Source organism: Coffea arabica, chromosome 6e (assembly GCF_036785885.1).
Source record: "Coffea arabica cultivar ET-39 chromosome 6e, Coffea Arabica ET-39 HiFi, whole genome shotgun sequence".
Classification (NCBI taxonomy): domain Eukaryota; kingdom Viridiplantae; phylum Streptophyta; class Magnoliopsida; order Gentianales; family Rubiaceae; genus Coffea; species Coffea arabica.
This window is the reverse complement of record NC_092321.1, coordinates 866,586-886,783: the sequence shown is the minus strand read 5'-3', so window position 1 is coordinate 886,783 and position 20,198 is coordinate 866,586. Positions and strand designations below refer to the sequence as shown.

The 20,198-nt window shown below is 38.4% G+C and overlaps 3 protein-coding genes and 1 long non-coding RNA gene across 4 annotated transcripts; 1 reads left to right on the top strand and 3 right to left on the bottom strand.

The window, feature by feature from the left end:
- Window positions 1–538: 538 nt before the first annotated feature.
- Window positions 539–4,592, bottom strand: LOC113695831 (transcription factor bHLH140). Its single transcript, XM_027214997.2, has 6 exons — window positions 4,401–4,592; window positions 4,084–4,235; window positions 2,972–3,927; window positions 1,414–2,176; window positions 1,135–1,305; window positions 539–1,021 (listed from the first exon to the last, which is right to left on the bottom strand). Exons 1-6 carry the CDS (start codon window positions 4,438–4,440, stop codon window positions 695–697), a joined length of 2,409 nt encoding a protein of 802 aa, XP_027070798.2. The 5' UTR covers window positions 4,441–4,592; the 3' UTR covers window positions 539–694.
- A 2,474-nt stretch (window positions 4,593–7,066) lies between these two features.
- On the bottom strand, window positions 7,067–7,619 carry LOC113695833 (uncharacterized). The gene is made up of 2 exons (XR_003449631.2): window positions 7,483–7,619; window positions 7,067–7,344 (listed from the first exon to the last, which is right to left on the bottom strand). It is a non-coding gene; the product is annotated as an uncharacterized lncRNA (long non-coding RNA).
- A 1,253-nt stretch (window positions 7,620–8,872) lies between these two features.
- Window positions 8,873–12,028, top strand: LOC140009249 (receptor-like protein 6). Its single transcript, XM_072054210.1, has 2 exons — window positions 8,873–9,010; window positions 9,442–12,028. Exon 2 carries the CDS (start codon window positions 9,566–9,568, stop codon window positions 11,900–11,902), a length of 2,337 nt encoding a protein of 778 aa, XP_071910311.1. The 5' UTR covers window positions 8,873–9,010; window positions 9,442–9,565; the 3' UTR covers window positions 11,903–12,028.
- Window positions 12,029–17,369: 5,341 nt separating this feature from the next.
- LOC113692077 (transcription factor bHLH87) lies at window positions 17,370–18,034 on the bottom strand. The gene has a single exon (XM_027210416.2). It carries the CDS (start codon window positions 17,951–17,953, stop codon window positions 17,468–17,470), a length of 486 nt encoding a protein of 161 aa, XP_027066217.2. The 5' UTR covers window positions 17,954–18,034; the 3' UTR covers window positions 17,370–17,467.
- Between the last annotated feature and the right edge of the window lie 2,164 nt (window positions 18,035–20,198).

The window sequence follows — 20,198 nt, the reverse complement described above, 5'->3', positions numbered from 1 at the left end:
AGTAGAGTATTAGAGAGTAATTCAGACTATCGGATGAGTTGTTCACTACTTTGCTTGGTAGACTGCTGCTACTTGGCACGCTTAAATCATTATGCTTGGGTGGTAACAAAAAATTTGAAACATATTCTACATGAAAAATTAGCCATGAATTTATCGAGGGATACGTTAATGGCACTTTATTTTTTTTATTAATTGCATTTTCGTCATTTGTTCTATCAATATATAATAATAATATAACAAAAATTATAGTAAAAATGCGAATAACATTTTGCTTTTATCAAATATTTTTTTAAAGGAATCCAACTAAGCGCCAACGGTCTTAGCCGTGGGGAAGGCAAAGGCCGCAAAGCAACAAACACCAACAAAAGTAGTTTGAGACAGGATTTTTCATACGAGCTTGCCGTTCTGTCACCTCGGAAGATGACATGAGACGGCGATGTTAATGTTGTTGTTGATTTTTATCCGACAAATATCAGGCGGGCATACGACAAAACGACTTGTAGCCTTACCCAGTACCTTTTCTGTGTCCATTCCATCATTATCTTCCACGAGGGAGAACAAGCTTGTTCTTGTTTTCTTTTTGCAGTTTCAAAAGTTTTCCTCCATTTCTCTCAAGCAGCCATACATCATACATGCAACATAACCAGTAAACGTATGAACCTATAACGAAGCAATGATTAGAGTGATCTAACAACTATCTAATTTTACCTGGAGCAAACACTAGCTTACCGTTGTCAAGCATAACCCCCGGGAATGGTGCTTGACAAGAGCTAATATGCGTTTTTAGGCGGGGTATGTTCGGATGTGCACTCCGACATCTATGGCAACGCAACTCCATAGAGCGGAAGCTGTCATCATCTCTTATTATGGCCTTACCGTGTTTACTTACTTCCTGCAGTACGTCAACAGAATCTCGGAAGAAAGGAGTGTTGAATGAGTTCCAATGCTTCTTGTTTTTGAGATGTTTTGAATCAAAATCTTGGCTAATAACATGGAGGTGCAATTGTCTCATTGAAGGCTCCTGCAAGAATAGGTCGTCTCTTAGCAAAGAAGGGAAAAAATGAAACAATTTTGAATCTTTCTAGCAAGTCCTCCAGCTGAAAGCCTCAGCCAAAGTTTAATATCATTACATACCGAGTGATAACCCAGACGGAATACTAATGATTCATTCTCGTTCAGCAACTTTTCTGCCCACTTCAAGCCAACAGCATGCATTGTGTTTAATAGAGGAAGATGCTCTTTGCTTACATCTGCAAGACGATCAAGACCTTCAACTCGTGCCAATACCAACAGATGCTTGCGTGCCTACAATAACAGTAAATTACAAGTTCCTAAGCTCAAAGCCAGACTTTGTGTTTAGACGGATAGTGAGAAACTATAACAAAATGATAGTTAAAGGCAAAGGTCAAGAACCTTTGGATAAAGATCATCGAGCACCACAACATCATCCAAAATTTCTCTCAAATCATTTCTGTGCCTCTCTGGATGCATAGCAAACTGGTAAAGAGACTGAGCCCATGGGCCCCAGGCCTTATTCATGCCTGTATCATCTCTACCGTCTACGTTTTCTTTTCTATCTACAGAATGGCTAGCACTAGGTTTAAGTTCCTTCAAAAAGCCCCCGGAATTTTTGTTTCTTTCAAACTCATTCAGAGATTCGACATTCTTTCTGCCCTCTATGTTGCCTTTTCTATCCACAGAATGGCTAAAATTAGGTTTAAGTTCATTGAGGAAGATTTTAGATTTTTTGCCTCCCATGCATTCATTTAAAGCTTCTCTCTTGACCTTCTGATCACCATCATGATGTTTACTCTCAATCTGATTTTGTGATTTCAGTGACTTTTCATTGCTTTCTTTTGGCATCCAGCCTTGTGTGCTTAGAATGGAAGCAAAACCTTCAAAAAGTGATGAATAAGCTTCACCTAAAACCTTGCAGCCCTTCACATAGTCATTGTTGAGACAGTTTGGTCTTTGTGCATTCATATTTGGTCCAAGGACGTGTATAACATGGGTTACCCCCTCCTTAATGGACAACGGTGAAGTTGAAGGAAGAGGAACAACCAAAGCTTTTCCAGGTGCAAGAGATTCAGCCCTTTCCTTGGTTGCAGTCTCAAGTGCAGGACCAGCAGCACTAAATATAGCCGCATTTACTCCTCCACCTCCAGGTTTTAGGCGCCTGCAACAAGTTCATATTCAGGCTAACTTCCATGCGGAGGAAATCACACAGATCCAAGTTTCTTGCAACAGCAAATTGACACATCTCTAGGACATTCAAAGCCCAGCAAAATCAATTTTGCATTCACTTTCATCTTAATGCAGCCATGACTATAATAATGGCACTATTTTGTGTAATCAGATGTGCTTTAGGCGAACACCAAGTGCAACTTTATGATACTCACAAACAAGGGGTTGTTTCCTGCAGTTCAAAACAACCTTCTTGTACAACGTCTTTGAATATGACTTCTCCAACTTTCTCTCTGCCTCGTATCAAATAATTTAGCTACTTTTTACTAGGATATTTTTCCACCCTCTGCCTCTTGGTTTACACACGTGCACTACTCTGTAACTATTTTCCTTCTTTAAATCTCTAAATGTGCATACAAATAGAAACTTACATGTCTAAAGTCTAAATCTACTGAGAAACCTTATTCAAGGTTAGACACCTCAAACAAGGCATATGAGGCACTTAATATTGGAGATGAATTGAGGAACCATCCATTCAACTAAATGCAACACGACCCTTGTGTTTTCCAATTCACAAAAGAAACTGGGAATCTATAATCTATCTATACACCAAATGTAGCATCAAGCACCCAAAAGCATAAAACAAGTATAAATCAGATACTTCAATAATTATTAAAGAAAGCCTTCCTCCGTTGGATCTTAAGAAAAATAAATAGTTGAAAGCAATTTGCGAAAGCAGGAGCCAGAATTAAACACGGATGACATTAGTCAAGAAATAGTCACATACCAGTTAGCAGCATTAGCAATTACATTGCATTTCATACCCCCTTGAGAATAAAGCCGAGTAATATCTCCTACGAATGTGAAGAACTTCTTCGAGTCAATGCTTTTTCGTGCAGCTTTAGCCTTAACCAGGGATAATATTTTTGAACCATGAGACAAATCTACCAAAACAAGTCTAGCATTGCCCAATTTACTCACAAACTCTTCAACTTTCTCAACAATAATATCAGATGCCTTGTCAAGATTGAACTGGAAATCAGCTGTAGAGATAGATGGAAATGCTAAAGTTGGAATACTATATACAGAATTGGTACGAATGGAAGAGCCTGATTCCTGGGATACAGTGTTCTTCACGTCCATGTGGACATATTCAGATGGAGCTGAATCATTTGCTGGTCTTCTCGAGCCGGAGTCTTTTTCTACAGTGCTTTGATTGTCAGAGGAATGCTGAGGATTACTTTCCACCAATCCATCTTTACCAGGGATATCTACCTTTTTGAGGAATCTCATTATACCTAGTTGAACTTTGGCCTCTGGGTTTTTCTGACCAAAACATCCCGATGGAAGGACGGCAAAAAGACCAAGTGTACTATAGGTATTCATTGCAGCTTCAACATCTTTTTCATTGTGGCAAAATGTAATTCGAGTGAACCCTTCAGCCAGCTTGGGAAATTCTTTCTTTTGCAGCATCCTATTCACAACTGCAGCTGCTTTCCCACCTTGCAAATTTCCTTCATGGCCTGTTCGTTTGACAGACCGAGATATACAAAGCTTTGCAGGAAGATCAAGCACCACTGCGTGCTTCTCTACTTCAGGATTACCGAGCTTCAGAAAATCGCCTCGCTGCTCTCCATCCATATTGCACCTATCAATAAATACGCTTTTGCCCTCCTCCAATGCGTTGGAGGCACTCTTTATGCATGCAATTTTAGTCCCAGCTTTGCCATTTCCAATGGTGTCCTGCGTTACAAAGCACGCAGCAGAACGTAATTTGTTACAATAAGCATACAGATTTATGCTGATCGAAGATCCAGTGAGACATTTTAACAAACGAATAATAGGTGAATTTACAAACAAAAATCAACAGCAAACAAAAACAGGGAAAAAAATTTTCACCTGGCAGATTCGGACCCAGGGCCGGGCAGAGGTCCGGATAACGTGGTCGCAGAAGGTAGACTTGCCGCTACCAGGTGCCCCAACCATGATCACCACTACCGGTTTTCCATTCTCTACTTTCACTTGCGCTCCCTCTTCTTCTTTCGCTATCTCTAATTTTTAAAATAAAATAAACAAAATTACGAGGGGCAAAGGGAAAAAAGAAAAAGAAAGAAAGAAAAGGAAAAGACGGGAACGGTTTCATAACTCATTGCAAGTCTTCTGCAAGGGTTTATCCGAGAGGATTTGTAGAAAACCAGTTGGAGGAGCAACGTTACCTCGAGAAGCGGTTTGGGGATGAAGGTCCATTGGTTCCATGGTGGGTTGTGGAAGTCGTGCTCAGCTGCTGCTGCGTCGTCTTAACCGTAGGATACAACCGTGCGTTGGTCGCTTTGAATCGAGGGATATGGACGCTTTCTGCGCCTTACTGTTATTTTTCTCTCTTTGAACTTTTAAACCATCTTTTTGTTTGGAGTCGGTGAATAATTGCGGTGCTAGCCTACGCTTATTACAATTTGCGCCATGCGGGAAACAAAACTCAGCAGCTTATGATATCAGACGCGATAAGACTCCAAAGCTTAAGATGAACTAACTAGAGCTGTTTTTTATAAACTCAGCTAGCACAATTCACTAACTGTGTGTTTTGTTACGAGGTTTACAGCCTTTACCCTTTTATATATATATATATATATATATATATATATATATATATTATTTATTTATTTATTTTTATGTGTATATCCGTCACATGGCCCGCCTCAATAATAGGAATCACGGACCAGTTTTACCAAAAAAATAAAAATAAAAATAAAAGACCAAGAGTAATTTCATTTTGATTGGTCCTCCCCAACACACTTCTGTTAATTGTAATTTCTTTTTTCTCTTTTTGATTTTTGGGAGCTGGGAGGGTGTGTGTTTGATGTTATGGTTAATGAGGTGACCCATTGTAAAACGTCTTTCATTCAGCAAGCTCCGGGTAAAACAAGCGTATTATCATTCTGAAAGAGAAAATACAAGTCTTTCGCATGGAGTGAGGATTAGCATCCTCTGTCTTTGTCCTTCAAAGGGCTTGCGATTTCACCGCAAATTTCCTTTCGTCCCCTTTCTTTTGCCGGTTTAAACTTCTGGAATCTTAAGAAAGTGCCTTTTAATACTACATTGGTGGTTTACTGGCCATGAATGCAGTTTCTCCTCCTCCTCTAAACATTCGAGAAGAAACGAGTTTCAAAAAAAACAAAAAACATTCGACAAGAAACGAAAAACAAAGCTAATTTCAAATTCCTGTGACTCATGAATAATGCATGTTGTCCCATCCCAAATACGATCCTCAACCGCCTAGCGTGCAAACATATTTCAGTCACCATACGCCTAATTCAGTACCAATCTGGCCCGTTTGACGTGCAATATGAACTTGCTGCACAGCAAGCTACTTGAGCTGAATAATTTTCCAATCGAAACACAACCAAAGCCCTGCAAATGAATTTTTTGAATGTTTATCTAAAATTTTACTGTAAAATTCTTTAAAAAATTTTTGAAATGTATAAATTTTTGAATATTTTGAAGTGCATAGTTTAAAAACTTTAAGAAGTTTTTTAAGATTAGTGTAGTTAAAGTTTTTAAAAAACTTGTATCGGACAAACTTGACAAAAAACTCATCGCCAAACAGGGCCCAAAGTTGCCAACTTCAGTTATAAGGAAGCAAAATTTGAACCAGATAAATCTTTCAAGCCAACCAATAAACCAGAGCCAGTTGACCACCTATCAAGATCCAGTTATCAAGTAAAAGCGCAATTTGGCGACTGACCTATATCTGTGTATGCCATGCATATCAAGCAAAGTTTACCCATGAGCGTAGTAATTAACTGCCAAGACGTTGCCTAGCTATGAGAAGCTGCCCTGCTAGACTTGGCAAGTTAGTGTAATAAAAACTTGAGAAAGGTAGAAGATCCTTCCACAATGCAACGTAGTTCCAGGCAGTGACAAGAAAAGTTATCCAGAGCAAGGTCCAATTGCTACAACTCGCGGTCTGAATTGACCGGAGAAGTGGAAACAAATTATAACAAGTTAAAGTAAGTACTGGATATATAACAAGTCAACCGAAATACAAGCTATACCTACCCATTCCATGTAGAAAAGTTTACCCTGTAATATACCAATCTGCTATTGAATTTCTATTTCAGTCTGCACTCATCTTTCACATTTCCTAAACTTTGCACCAATCTTCCAGGAAATGACTGACCATCTCCTCTGACAGAATCTTATCCCTAATTTCGGACCTCTTTAACTTTTTCTGCATTAGCTGGAAGAATGAGCTTACAAAATTAATCTCGTTAATAGAGAAATAATTTATCCTACTTAAAGAAAGCTAGTTTTTGAGTGCTTCAAGTATGCTTATTCAACATCATTGTTCAAGGAATATTAAAAAAAAAACTAACGCAAATGACTATTACATGAAATCCTACACAACATCTACAACACAAATGAAACCCCAACAGTTGCAAAAAACTGAACTCAACCAAAAGCTTAATATGTCAATCAAAAATGACATATTAATCAACCATTGAAAAGCCTGAAGAATTAAGAACTGTACATAAATTGTCAGACAGATGAAACTTAAGCAGCAAAACCCAAAGACACTCATCTGGTTATCATTAACCGAATATTGATAACAATTTAAAGCTACCCAGAACAAGGGGGCAACAAAACGAATTCAATTCTCAACGGTGGGGGATTGCCTTTCTTTCCCACGCTTGGTAGTGAGAAAATAAAACTCCAAAAAAGTGAGCCTACTCTGCAGAAAGTATGCATCGTTCCTCAAGAGGGAGAGTGTATTTCATGGCAAGATCCAAATCTCTAGCTAAGTAGTAGACTGTGAAACGATAACAGCAGTCATGGCAAGGGAATTCAGACGAAGGCAAGTACCAGTCTAAACATAAAATGAACATTTCTCCAAAAGATAAAAATTTCCATTAGACAGGTGGATTCAGCGAAACTGAAACTTCATATCATTACAATCAAAGTCTGCAAGCCAAAATTCAACAAAATGAAGACAGGAAAATCTAAAATATGACAGGACAAAAAAGCGTGATAGAGACAGCATAAGCAGAGCCTAGGATCTAACAAAACGTAAGAACAAAGACTCTTCTGGTACTCCTCCTACTTAGATCTCTGCCTCATCTTTCGGCGCTTCCTCTTCAACCTCCTCATTCTCTTCTTCTTCCACTGCAATCAAGGTCAGGAGCACCCCACCCGCATAATTAACAAAAAAGAACTCAATACCAAAAATATCACTACTTACTAACTACACAGTCAGAGATGGTTCTAATGACACTTAAAAGGTCAATGAAAGAAGCGTCTAACCTTGGCTCTCATGGCGATAAACAAGGACGCTCTCGAAACTCCGACTTCTCTTTCAGAACCCCGTCGAACAAGAGGCGCAGCGCAAGATACAAAAGCCCTAGGGTTTCTGGTGTACTTATAGGGGACTTACGTTGTGCTAGATGGACGACCCAAGAGGAATCCGTCGATTGGGCTTTTTGTGACGGCGGGACCTATACAGTTTATCGCGTTTTTCGAACCCTTTTGCACAGTGAATTAATGTCCAGTGATATTAAAATGTTCGCGAGGCCTATATCAAATGGGCTTTCGGACTGAATTCAGGCCTGCTCAAATTGGAAATGTTTTATTTTTGAAATTTTGAGGATTTTTTTTTAAATTTTTTTTGGTAAAATTAGCATTTTAATGAGAATATGAGACTTTAATTAAGCAAATAAAACGTTTAAATATTTTATGCAAAAATAGTTTAATTAGAGGTATACATTTCTTAATTGAATGTAATTATTTAAACAAAAGCTCTTAAAATTGAACAGGCCGGGCCTAACCCTGACTATTCCTGAATTGATTGGTTTAATGGACTAACTAGATATGGGTCGGAACAGCTAACTAGATCAGTTACTACATACTTGTCTCTAATTTTTCTATAGGCTATAAGTGATTATTTACAATCCTTAAACTCCGGTTGTGATTCCGTTGTTCTACTGCACAGGCTTCAAAAATTACCGCATAATTTCTTTAGTTGAAGAAAGAGGTTCATGTACACAAAACCTGAATGTTAGGAGTCCCAAACCTTTAGTTCTTTAAGTCCAGATCCTCGATTGCCAAGCTTGAGCTTGATTTCAAATGTAAGTTAAACTCACTTGAATTAGTTGCACTTAGCTTTGGACCTCAATTATCTCCTATCATTACTAGGCTACAAATATCTTGTTTGGAACCCAAGTTTTTTGTCAAGTTTGTCTGCTACAAGTTTTTTAAAAACTTTAGTTACAGTAACCTCAAAAAATTTCTTAAAGTTTTTAAACTATACATTTCAAAATATTCAAAAATCACACATTTTAAATTTTTTTTTAAAAACTTCTACAGTAAGTTACAGTAAAGTTTTAAACAAACTTCCAAAAAACTCACATTCCAAACAGGACATAAAATTAATTTGGAGAAAAAACCCATTGGGAAAAAAAAAAAAAAAGAGTCAATAATGTTCTAAAAAATCCAGTAGAATAAACAAACTCCGTCATGACCCTAAAACGACAAAATGGTTCTATGTCAGATAGGTCCGGCAAGTCGAATATGTATACAGATTTCGCAAACCATGGGCTGCATGGATAAATATATTATTGTTTTTTCTGGTGAATTACGTAAGAAAATTGATAGCTGTTTAGTCCAGAATCATAAGTTATGGATGGGAGACAGTAAACAAGACTTCTTTTTCTCGTAGAACAAAATATGGACAGCGGTAGAGTTAGCAGTACTGATAATCAAGTCAATACTGGCAGTGAAAACCAAAGAAGCGTCTGACAACACGGTTGCATCCAAGATGGCCAATATTTTACTGGTACACATCAATCATGAGAGCTTATGCTTAATCAGTTAAATCTTTGTGATCTGAGTTTGCCGACCTATAGCTTTAAGTTAGCTACTCCGTTTTAGTAATTGTCGACAGAAAAAAGCTATAGACATCTCATACGCAAATACGATAAGGCCACCAATCTTGACCAGAGTAGAATTGAATCATCATATTGATGAAAGTTAACTGCAAGTTTGGGTTTGCACTTATGTTATTGATTGTTATCAAATATTCGATAATCTACTCATTAATCAGTGAATTGCACCAGCCCTTTTGAGATTTTGTGGTGTAGAGCACACTAATAATGAATTCTTTACGCGGACAGTCGTCAATTGCTCCCTGCTATCATCCCATAAAGGATGATGCTTTCCCACATCACGCACCCTGTTCACTTTATTTCCCACTATTGACTATATCAGGCAGGCTGAGGCTCACGCTGCCTACCCACAGTGATATGTTCTACTGCTGACAAATTAAAGAAATTCAATTCTTCAAGATCTTTCCCTAGCCTAGACAAGAAGATCTGATTTACCGGTTAAGAAGATGACATCTCAGATGCATTTCCGGCTCCTTTTGGTCCTGGTTCTCTCAGATTTGTACAGCATCATTGATGTCAAGTTGGCGTCAGCCCGATGCCTGAGTGAAGAGATGGATTTGTTGCTTCAGTTGAGGAACAACCTCACGTATGACGCTTCGCTTTCTACCAAGCTGGTGAGCTGGGATGAACAGAGTGATTGCTGCAGTTGGAGAGGCGTGCGTTGTGACGATGCGGGCCATGTTATTGACCTCGACCTTAGCAGTGATTCAATCTCTGGCAATCTTGACGATTCAAGCAGTCTTTTCCGCCTCCAATTTCTCCGGAGATTGAACTTGGCTGGAAACTCCTTCGACTCTACGCAGTTGCCAACGGGGTTTGGAATGCTAAAGGAATTGGTTTACCTGAACCTGTCAGAAACAGGCTTTGCTGGGCAAATCCCGAGCGAGTTTTCACGGATTTCGAGGTTGGTAACTCTGGACCTCTCTACTTTTTCACCTGGCTACATCCTCTCGCTCAAACTTGAGAGCCCAAATCTTAATATGTTGGTTCACAACCTCACAAGGCTTAGAGATCTTCGTCTTGACGGCGTAGATATTGCCGCGGCCGGGGATGATTGGTGCCATGCACTGTCATCTGCACTGCCTGATTTGCGAGTCTTGAGTTTGTCCTACTGCAATATTTCAGGCCCCCTAGATTCCTCTTTGGCAAAACTTCAGTCTCTTTCTGTTATCAAGCTGGATGGCAATATTTTTTCATCTCCACTTCCAGATTTCTTTGCAGAATTTGCCAATCTAACTGCCTTGAGTGCTGGATCGTGTGGCTTGATAGGAGAAGCTCCTCAACGGATATTCCAATTGCCAAGTCTACGGACCATTGACTTATCAAACAATAGAGAACTTGGTGGCTCTTTACCAGAATTCCCTGAAAACGGGTCCCTAGAGACTCTGGAGCTTAGCTACACTTACTTTTCGGGGAATTTACCAGATTCCATTGGCAATCTCAAAATGTTGTCCAGCTTGAGGCTTTTTGGTTGCAATTTTTCAGGACCAATCGCTAGTTCAATATCTAGCCTTTCCCAGCTTGTCGCTATCGACCTGTCCGTGAATCATTTAACCGGTTCACTCCCATCATTTAGCCTGTCCAGGAAACTTCGTTCTATAGGCCTTCGCGATAATAAATTGATTGGCAAGATTCCATTAGAATGGGAAGGCCTCAAGAATCTGACCTTTCTTGACCTGAGCGACAATTCACTTAGTGGAGAACTTCCAGCATTCCTGTTTTCTCTGCCATCACTAGAGACCTTAACACTTCCGAACAACCGTTTTTCTGGTCAGATCAGTGAATTGCAAAGCCCATCTCTATCTCCACTAGAACAACTTGACTTGAGTGGCAACAATCTTGAAGGGCCTATACCCAAGTTTGTTTTCAAAACCACTGGTCTCTCGACTCTCTCTCTTGCTTCTAATAAATTTACAGGCACAGTAGAACTGATCGAATTTATGGAGCTCAAGAATCTTTTCAGTCTTGATCTGTCATACAATAAGCTGTCAGTTGGCACAAGCGGAAGTGACTCTGCCTTTTCTTTGCTCCCCCAGTTTAATAGTTTGATGTTAGCCTCTTGCAAGCTGCAAAAGTTTCCCTTTCTGAAGAACCAATCAAGATTGAATATGCTAGATCTTTCAGAAAACCAAATAACTGGTGAGATACCAAACTGGATATGGGAAGTTCATGATGGTTATCTCCCATATGTGAATCTATCTTGTAACCATTTCACGGGCCTTCAAGAGCCTTACCATTTTCACACTCATCAATATCTTGATTTGCACTCGAATCTGCTTATTGGAGGCATCCCTTTACCACCGCGATCAGCTGTCTATGTGGACTTCTCAAGCAATAAATTTACTTCTTCGCTTCCAGCTGATATCGGTAATCATCTCTCATCTGCCATGAACTTGAGCATCGCAAACAACAGCATTGTTGGCGGCATTCCTCTTTCATTATGTAATGCGAGTCTTCTGGAAGTACTTGACCTGTCGGGTAATAGTTTAAGCAGCTCCATACCTTCATGTTTGATAGAAAAGTCCAGATCCCTCGTGGTACTGGATTTACATGGAAACAAGCTAAGTGGAAATATACCCGATACATTTCCGAGGGACTGCAAGTTAGAGACATTGGACCTGAGTTTTAATCAATTAGAAGGCAAGGTTCCAGAATCTTTGGTCAACTGCACAAAGCTAACGGCATTAAACCTCGGCCACAACAGGATTGGCAGCTCACCCTCCATGCCATGTTCAGTTGTTCACGTCCGCTTTGAAACTAGTATTGGCAAATTGCAACCCTAAAGTAAGCTAATTAAAGTAATTAGCACTGTACTAGTACTCCTTTCTAGGTATTTCATTTTTCAAGGATATTGAGAAGTAATAAATAAATTTTACAGTATCAGAAATGAAGTAATTGTTGAATGTTGAGCTTGGCTCCATGTTCTTTCCAACCATGCACAATAATAATAAAAAAAAAAGAATTTGGCGTATAAGTTATAACTTTACTTAATGAGAAGCTAAATTCTGTCTCGTTCTTCTCTTCACAATTCCAACGGAGCTAATACAATTAAGGAGACACAATATTTCATAATCTTTTATTGTCTATTGAATCTGTTGTTCTATCTATGGTGTGTCTGTATGATACTTGTAGGATATGGGTTGATCCTCCTATATATGCCTTCAAGCAAAGCAAAAGGATGAACTAAAGAAAATTTTTAATAATTTTACCCTTTCCTTATCACAAAAGAATTTCGGCACTTAACGGATTATCTGGGAAGTCAACCAATGAGCCCAGTTGAAGGATAGACGTTCGGCAAAGAGGACAATTGGACCGAGTCCTGAGCCATTTATCCACGCATTGGGAGTGAAAACCATGGTGGCACCTTGGCAGAACTTTCACTTTGTCTCCGTCCTGAAAAAGACTCAGACAAATAGAGCACTAGGATTCTGGGCAAGTCTCATGATTCAACCTGGACCGCTAAGAGAAGATTGGCAAGCCCCTGATGGTAGCAGGGTCTAACCCAATTGGCGGGGGTGATCCTCCATCCTGGTTCTGGCTGCTGGAGGAGGAGCTAGCTCTGCGATGGATGCAAACATAGAGAAAGTAGAGAAACAAGAAACTAAACAAGAAGAAGAGGAAGAACAGAAACAGGGCACCAAGAAGGGGACCCTTTTCTTCAGATTTGTCCTTGAGAAGATTACTGAAATGAATCGGATCAATATCTTGAGAATCCATGCAAATAACTTTTGGGAATGTGTTCAGTTGGATCATGTGCATATTGTATGCGTCTAGATTCTAGAGACTATATATGGAATATCAGTTTTAGCATTTCAGATTACTACTACAGGATACCGCTCCTACTAATTAGATTATAGAGAGGTGAATTCCGAGCACATGGGATTTCTGGTGACTTGGGAGAGGTTGAGAGTTGAGACAAAAAATGTGTTGCTTTTTTTCGTAATGCAAGTTGGTGGATCCTCCTCATCTACTCCGAAAGCTTTATTCCAGACTTCCTCATTGACATTTACTCGCTCCGGCTTAGAATAAGGACGACGCTGCAACTATGCAAGACAATCGACTTAATTAGGTGGAGCCGATGATTCGTCGACAGTCGAATCAATAGATGCTAGGACTGCCTCCTTTGGTTAAAGAAGCAGATTCAGATTCTACAGAGCAACTAATGAATTCTGTGGATTTATTGTTGTTAAAAATCCTCAGTTCCAAAGTATTCCTTCTTTAGGATAAAATCGAAATAAATTCCCAATTCTTAGAGGTTGATAACCTGGGAAGAATAACTAACCTCTTGTTGCATTCTCTATCACTGTTTCTTTTTCTTCCTTTTTTATATAAACATACTCTGACATGATAATATCATCATAAACAGATCAATTAGCCCTTACTAATTCTATTAAAATTTTTGACTAATTTGCCATATTAACATCATAATAGAAGGACTATATTGCCCTTGGACTAAATTACCCTTACTAACCTTATTTTCTAAACAAAATTTATATAAATATATAATCTTATCAATTGGACTTTATGAATAAGGACTTCAATAAACTCAAACTTGATCCAAAGAAAAATATTTTGTATTAGCTTGAGTTCGGCTCATTGAAAGCTCTTAAATCAATTAGGTTTTAATTAATTTAACCTTAATTTAGTCATGTTGACCTTGGTCGATCAATCCTTGGTTTTGATGATTAACAAATCAAAATGTAGATTTGGGCTAATGTTTTTATGTGAGCAATTTGTTAGAACAGATTCTTGTGGCACAAAAGAAGAAGCAAAAACAGGGCACTCATGTGGGACGTCCGAAAGGAAGTTATCGGACGTCCGAAAGGATGAAGAACATTAGGAAGGATATTCTGTCGGACGCTCGTGAGGAAGCATCGGACGTCCGGAAGGATCGGACGCACCCATCGGACGCACATCAATCGCATCGGACGTCCGAGAAATTTCGCAAAGATTTGATGACTCTCTGACGACGTTTGGACGCAGGGTTCGGACGTCCGACAGGTGGTTTGGACGCAGGGTTCGGACGTCCGACAGGTGGTTCGAACGTCCGACAGGCCAACGGCTAGTTTTGACAGCATTTAATATTTGACCGTTGGAGAGCCTTTTGGAGCCATTTCTCACCTTCTATAAACACCCCAAAGCACAAGAAGACACGGGACTTTTGCCAACACAAAATACAAGCTTACAAGTGAGATTTTTGAGTAGAAAGATTCTTTGTTGGTTGTATAAGGGGTTGGGGAAGTTGGGTTGTGAGGTTGCTCAAGTGAAGGTTATTCTCTAGGAGGAGTAAAACCTTGGTGAAGGTGAACCTATCACTTGAAGTGGTAAAACCTTGGTGAAGGTTGCCTCATTTGTATAAAATAGTTCTTAATTGGGTGAGTGGTCTTTCAAGTGTAGGTTGTTGAGGGTTAACTAGAATAGTTGTAAAACTCTTTGGCTCAACCAAAGAGTGTTTGGGGTGAGGAAGGAGTGAGCCTTCACTTGTACATCTTGGTTAGCATCACCATCAATTGAAAAGGCTATTGGTTTGATATTTGGTTTGCATTTCTTATCCTTTCTCTTTAATTAAGTTTTCTTTATTGTGCTTAAATTTGATATATCTTTGTGCATCATTGTGAATTTGTTTGTACTCATTGGGTTGCACCGGGCACTTACAAGTCAAAACTTGACCCATTATTTAATTGAATTTCAAATTTAGGTTCGAAAGCTTGGTCAAAATCTATTTTTAAGGGCTCAAATGGGCTAAGTTTGAATGAATGCGAATTTTTATATATCAAAATCCTTGATTTACTTTGTAATTATAAAGTTTTAAACTACTCTATTTTAATAAAATTTATAAATATTAAATTATTTATTAGGTTATTTTATTAAATAATATTAAATTATTTTATTAATATTTTATAAAATACCAAACTATTTTATTAAAAAGAATCTACAAATTAAGGGATGCTTTGGTCAGTAAAATAGTAATCATTTCTCATCCAATCTCCAACCAAACACAGGATAGGATTATTTTCAACATATCTTATCCAACCAAGAACCAACCAAATATTAAATAATTTAGGTTATTTATCCGGGGATGACTCAACCCAAGATTAATAATTCGAGAATGAGTCATCCCATCTCATCCGGTCCGTGAACGAAACGGACCCTTATGGTTTAACCTAAAGTGGAAAATAGACAGAATCGGCTGGGTTAACGATAATGAAGAAAATGACATAACTACCCTCGGTTAAAATATGAAGTAATGTGAGACAACTTACAATCTTTCCTGTTGTTCTTCCTGTTCTTTCTTTTCTGTCTTTTTCTTTCACCAACCACCATCTTCATCCACCACCCTTTGTAAGATAACAATTTTGTCAAAAATTCAACCCACAGTTCAATTTTCATGTAAATCATGATTTAGGCACGGGAGCAATTGCATTTCAGCTGATCCGGAACCAAGAAGGTCATTTTCATGTTGCTCCTATTATTAGGTCAGCGAAAATGTCATCCGCGTGTTAATTACCAATAAATTATACTCCTCTAGCACTAAATAAAATGAGTAATCAATACTGAACAGATTATCAGAAAACGACGCATATAAATGGAGTAATGAACATCATAGGATATGGTCGTCTGTTCAAGGGATGTGACAAAAGACACCTTTTTCCGTTTTTTTTTTTAAAAGTACGAGCTTCACACTTGCTAATTTTCCAACATTGGAGTTTGGGGTTCGATTGAGATTTAAAAGCATAATCAATTGATGGTTCAGTTTTCACCCTTGAAACGTAGTGCCAGTTAAAAAGATTCCTTTAAAATGCCTATTCTTCAGTTCCTTTAGATTACAGTACTTGAAGCGTTTACAACCCTGTTTAATTTTTCCCCCTTGTTATTTTTAAGTTTTTACTTTTGAATTCAGAAATCAAATATTCTTTTTTGTGAAATACTGATTTTGATTTTTAATTTTTTGCAAAATATTCTTTTTTGTGAAATTTTGATCTTGATTTTTAATTTTTTGCAAAATAATCCGAAAACGAACAATTAGACAGTACAATGGTACATTACTAACATTTTGGCTGTGCCTATATATCTTGTCCCTTTTTTGCTATTCTTTTGGTGAAATTTTGATTTTGATTTTCAATTTTTTATCTTGTCCCTTTTTCGCTATTCTTTTTTGTGAAATGTTTTTTTTTTTTTGCCAAATAATTTGAACCTTTTTGCTTTTTTTTTTTTGTGAAATTTTGATTTTGATTTTGATTATTTTTGCAGAATAATCCGAAAATTTTAAAAAAAAATTGACATTACAATATTTTGGCTGTCTGTACACCCTTTTTCACTTTTAGAACGGTGAGTTGAAACTTGAGGTGCATGGTGGCGGCCAGGCTTGAACTCGCGACCTTTGGCTCATATGACCAACGCTCTAACCGATCTAGGGGACCTCAGTACATCAATTGGGATATGGAGGTAAATATCATAAAACTTCAATTCTTATGTCTTTTATTTTGCTTTAATAGCATAGGCAGAGAAGCCTTAACGGACCATTTGGCAAGCAAAACTGGGGTGAGGCTTTCCGGTGCGATTTACATGTTGTATGCAACCCCCTAAATGTGTACTAAATTTATTAAATTTGAACTTAATTTGTGTACTCCTAGACTTAATTCAGGTTTGAATTTTCTTTAGTGTAAGCGGTGTCTCGAATCTGAAACTCCTCACTTATACTCTCTCCTTCTGTAACACCTAACCTATCTCTCTCCCAATTCAAGCTTGAATTTGGTGTAATGTTCATAAACAGATGCTCAAAAAGTACAACCAAAAAAGGGTTCATAAATAGACAAGTCATAGAGAAATGTTTCATCACAAGATCTCGAAATAGACTAACTAAAATTTTGCTCATCTATGCGCATTTCGAATTTTCGATCAAGAAAATTAATCTTACCTATCAGTACACGTAAAATCTCAGATTATGCAGACGTCGGCCAAATTAGCCCTTAAATTTGTTAGCAATTGGAAATTGTTGCATTAAACATCACGGTGTTCTGCTCACACCCTATGAAAGCCACTTTTTTGAAGGACTAATTACAAATCTAGCATCTATACAACTTTAATCTGAAGGACTAAATACAAATCTAGCATAACAATATACTTATTTGGTGACATCAACACTCTGCATATATACTTTGATAGCAATGAACATTAATCACTTCTAGTAATTGCGCTAAATGGCGTAAACTAATTATAAGTTGCTAATCTTGATTAATTTGCCAAATACAAGTACGATATATAAGATATGTACTACTAACCCTCACCCCTTTATGTTCTGAAAATTTTTAATTACCATCTAGTTGATTAAAGAAAGGTACCAGAAACTAGTAAAGGAAAGTTTTGTCAAGCGATATACTTTCTCCGCACAGGGGACCAGAATATGCAAATCCTAGCTGCGGTACTGCTGCCAATGCATTCGTTTGATCGCCCTGCATATTGAGCCGTGAACATAGATCATCAGCTTGGTTTGCAGGAAGATGATATCCTGAAGGAAGGGGCAAGGAGGGATCAGTATCCACAAAATTGATCATGGTCTGGTGAAGCCATATCTGTGTCTTGAGGAACTTGACATAGTGAATGGCCTCCTCCAACATGGAAACCGTATCCATCTTACTTCCACCGGGGACCAAGCTCTGCAAAATCTTGAACCTTTCACTGATTCTGTGCCTCCTTTCCCGAGCAGCCACGCTTTGTGCGTCAGTTGACAGCTTCGCAGCTTTCCCAGCCGGTCTTTTCCCCCCGCCTTTCTTGTCTTTGCCGTTGCTTGCCAAAGCACAGGACCGACGGTCACGCAAGGAAGATCCTTCCATTTTTCTCCAAAATTAAACTGTGTATCTCCTCACTTGGATGCCACTATCCAATGAATGTACGTAGAGTTCATCCATGCAGCAATCAGTTTATATAGGTGGATGGAGAAAGGGGTTAGGTATGCTGAAATAAATGATGGATGGAGATATTTCAATTCGAGACACACCACGATCCAATCTTTGCTGACGGATACGGGTGTCTAGCGTAGGCGTACGGTCATAGGCAGCAAAAAAGAGGCTTAGCCATGCAGGAAATCAAAAGACTCGACGCACTGGTCCTTGATTACCTTGCTTTATTTCATTATTTCTCCGGGCATAGTCTATTGTATACTCCCTATAATGTACTGTATATGTGTCCCACAAATAGGGAAAGAGGAGTAAACCCCGACTAACAACTCTTTTTATGGCTTTTGCCTTGGAATGATGGGAGGCCTGAAGGGCCAAATCCCGAAGGGGAGAGACGCTGTGGGGGGCCTCAACTGAAATCGAAGTAGATGTCATGTCATGTGGACTTATTGCATCTCTTGTCTGATTTGATTTGGGGGAGTCGTTTTTGTAGGCTTTTTCATACCAGAGCTCTTTGGATAATCACTGTACTACTATTTGCGCGTTCCTTTCTCGTGAAAGAGTAAAGGCTCGTTACTTGATTATCAGCACTTCTTTTAGGGGATTTTGGGGTGGTATCAACAGCAAAAGGCAACCTCTAAAATTAAGTCGCGTTACACAATCTGAGGACTGACGAAAAGCTCAAATTTGCCCTAGCAGAGGTAACTAATCAAGTGTAGTTACTTGATCAGTTTAATTACGTCGAAAGGAATTTAAGAAAAAATGATGATGAAATTAGTAGTTACCTAACCAGTTGGTCATGAGATCTTCTTGTGTATTTGAAGAAAGATTTGATTATGCTGTTTATGATTCTCTTTCTACCCATCAGTTGTTTTTCTGAAGGACCCATCAGTTGTTGTGACAAAAGGCTCTGAGTTTGGACTGCTGGGAGACCTTAATGTCGTTGCTAAAAGATCATATCTTGGTGTTCCTTTTTTTTTTTTTTTTAAATCACTTTTTTTCTTCTGTTCTACGGTTGTGTCAACTGCATGCGAAGATATATACGAAGGACTTGAGGCACTGCTGCGACTCTGCGAGAACCAGGGGAGAGGCTGGGCGGTTGGTTGTCAGGCAAAAGCACATGAGGCTCCGGATTTCGCGTTGATAGTTGGTAGAGCCCTAATTATTGTTTCTTGTTCAACTGAATTACCTGCTTTTAACTGTCCCCCCAGGCCGGCAGGCCCTCGAAGACTCGAAGGAAATACGACCATCGATCATCGGTCAACACGTTCTGTCCTGAACTAACATTGAATGAAATAACATATGTAAAAAACATATGTTTGGATATTTCAGTTTTTCAAAAACTAATTTTTTAAACACTATAAAAAATTTTAAAAAGTACTTTAAAAGACACTCTAAAAAGTAATCTAAAATTTTTTAATATTTAAAAAATATTCTAAAATATATTTTAAAAACTCTACTATTTTTAAATATTTTTTAAAAATATCTCAAAATATAGTCTAAAAATTCTGCTACAATAAAATTTTTTAAAAATACCTTTAAAAACAGCAAATTCAAATGGACGACCGACAGAAGTTCTGTTACATAACCCTATGTATGAAAAGGAGATTAAAAAGAAAAAAAAAAACACCATGGATTGACCTTTGGGCGGTGAGTCGGGGGGACACCGAGTCAAGGCACGTACCATTGCAAAGAAAGGTGTGGATCGCTGGAAAAGTGCACGTGATTTCACAGAATTTCTTGACTATGGATAATACTGCATCTGGGAATTGTCGCGCCAACATTCACATGGGCAAAATCTTTCCAATTTATCTTCGTGATTCCCTATTTTTCCATTGACAAAAACACAAAAAAGAGGGCAATGTAAATCACCAAGTTGCAAGTCTCGCCAACCGCAACTAGGCCACGAGGGGAGAATAGGAGCCTAACAGCAGTAGGGGGGAAGGGGCGGTGATAATCACCACTTCATTTTCTTCTTCTTTCTTTTTTAACGTGGGACGAAATTCTAAAAAGTTTGGGCATCATATCATATATATATATATACATATACATATATATATAGAGGCAATCTACGCTGTATATTTTTCAAATTTTGATCAAGTCTTAGCCGCCACTAGCTTTTGGAAATGGTTGCTAATACACGTTTGTGCCCTTATTCCTTCGAGCCATTCCATGATTTTTT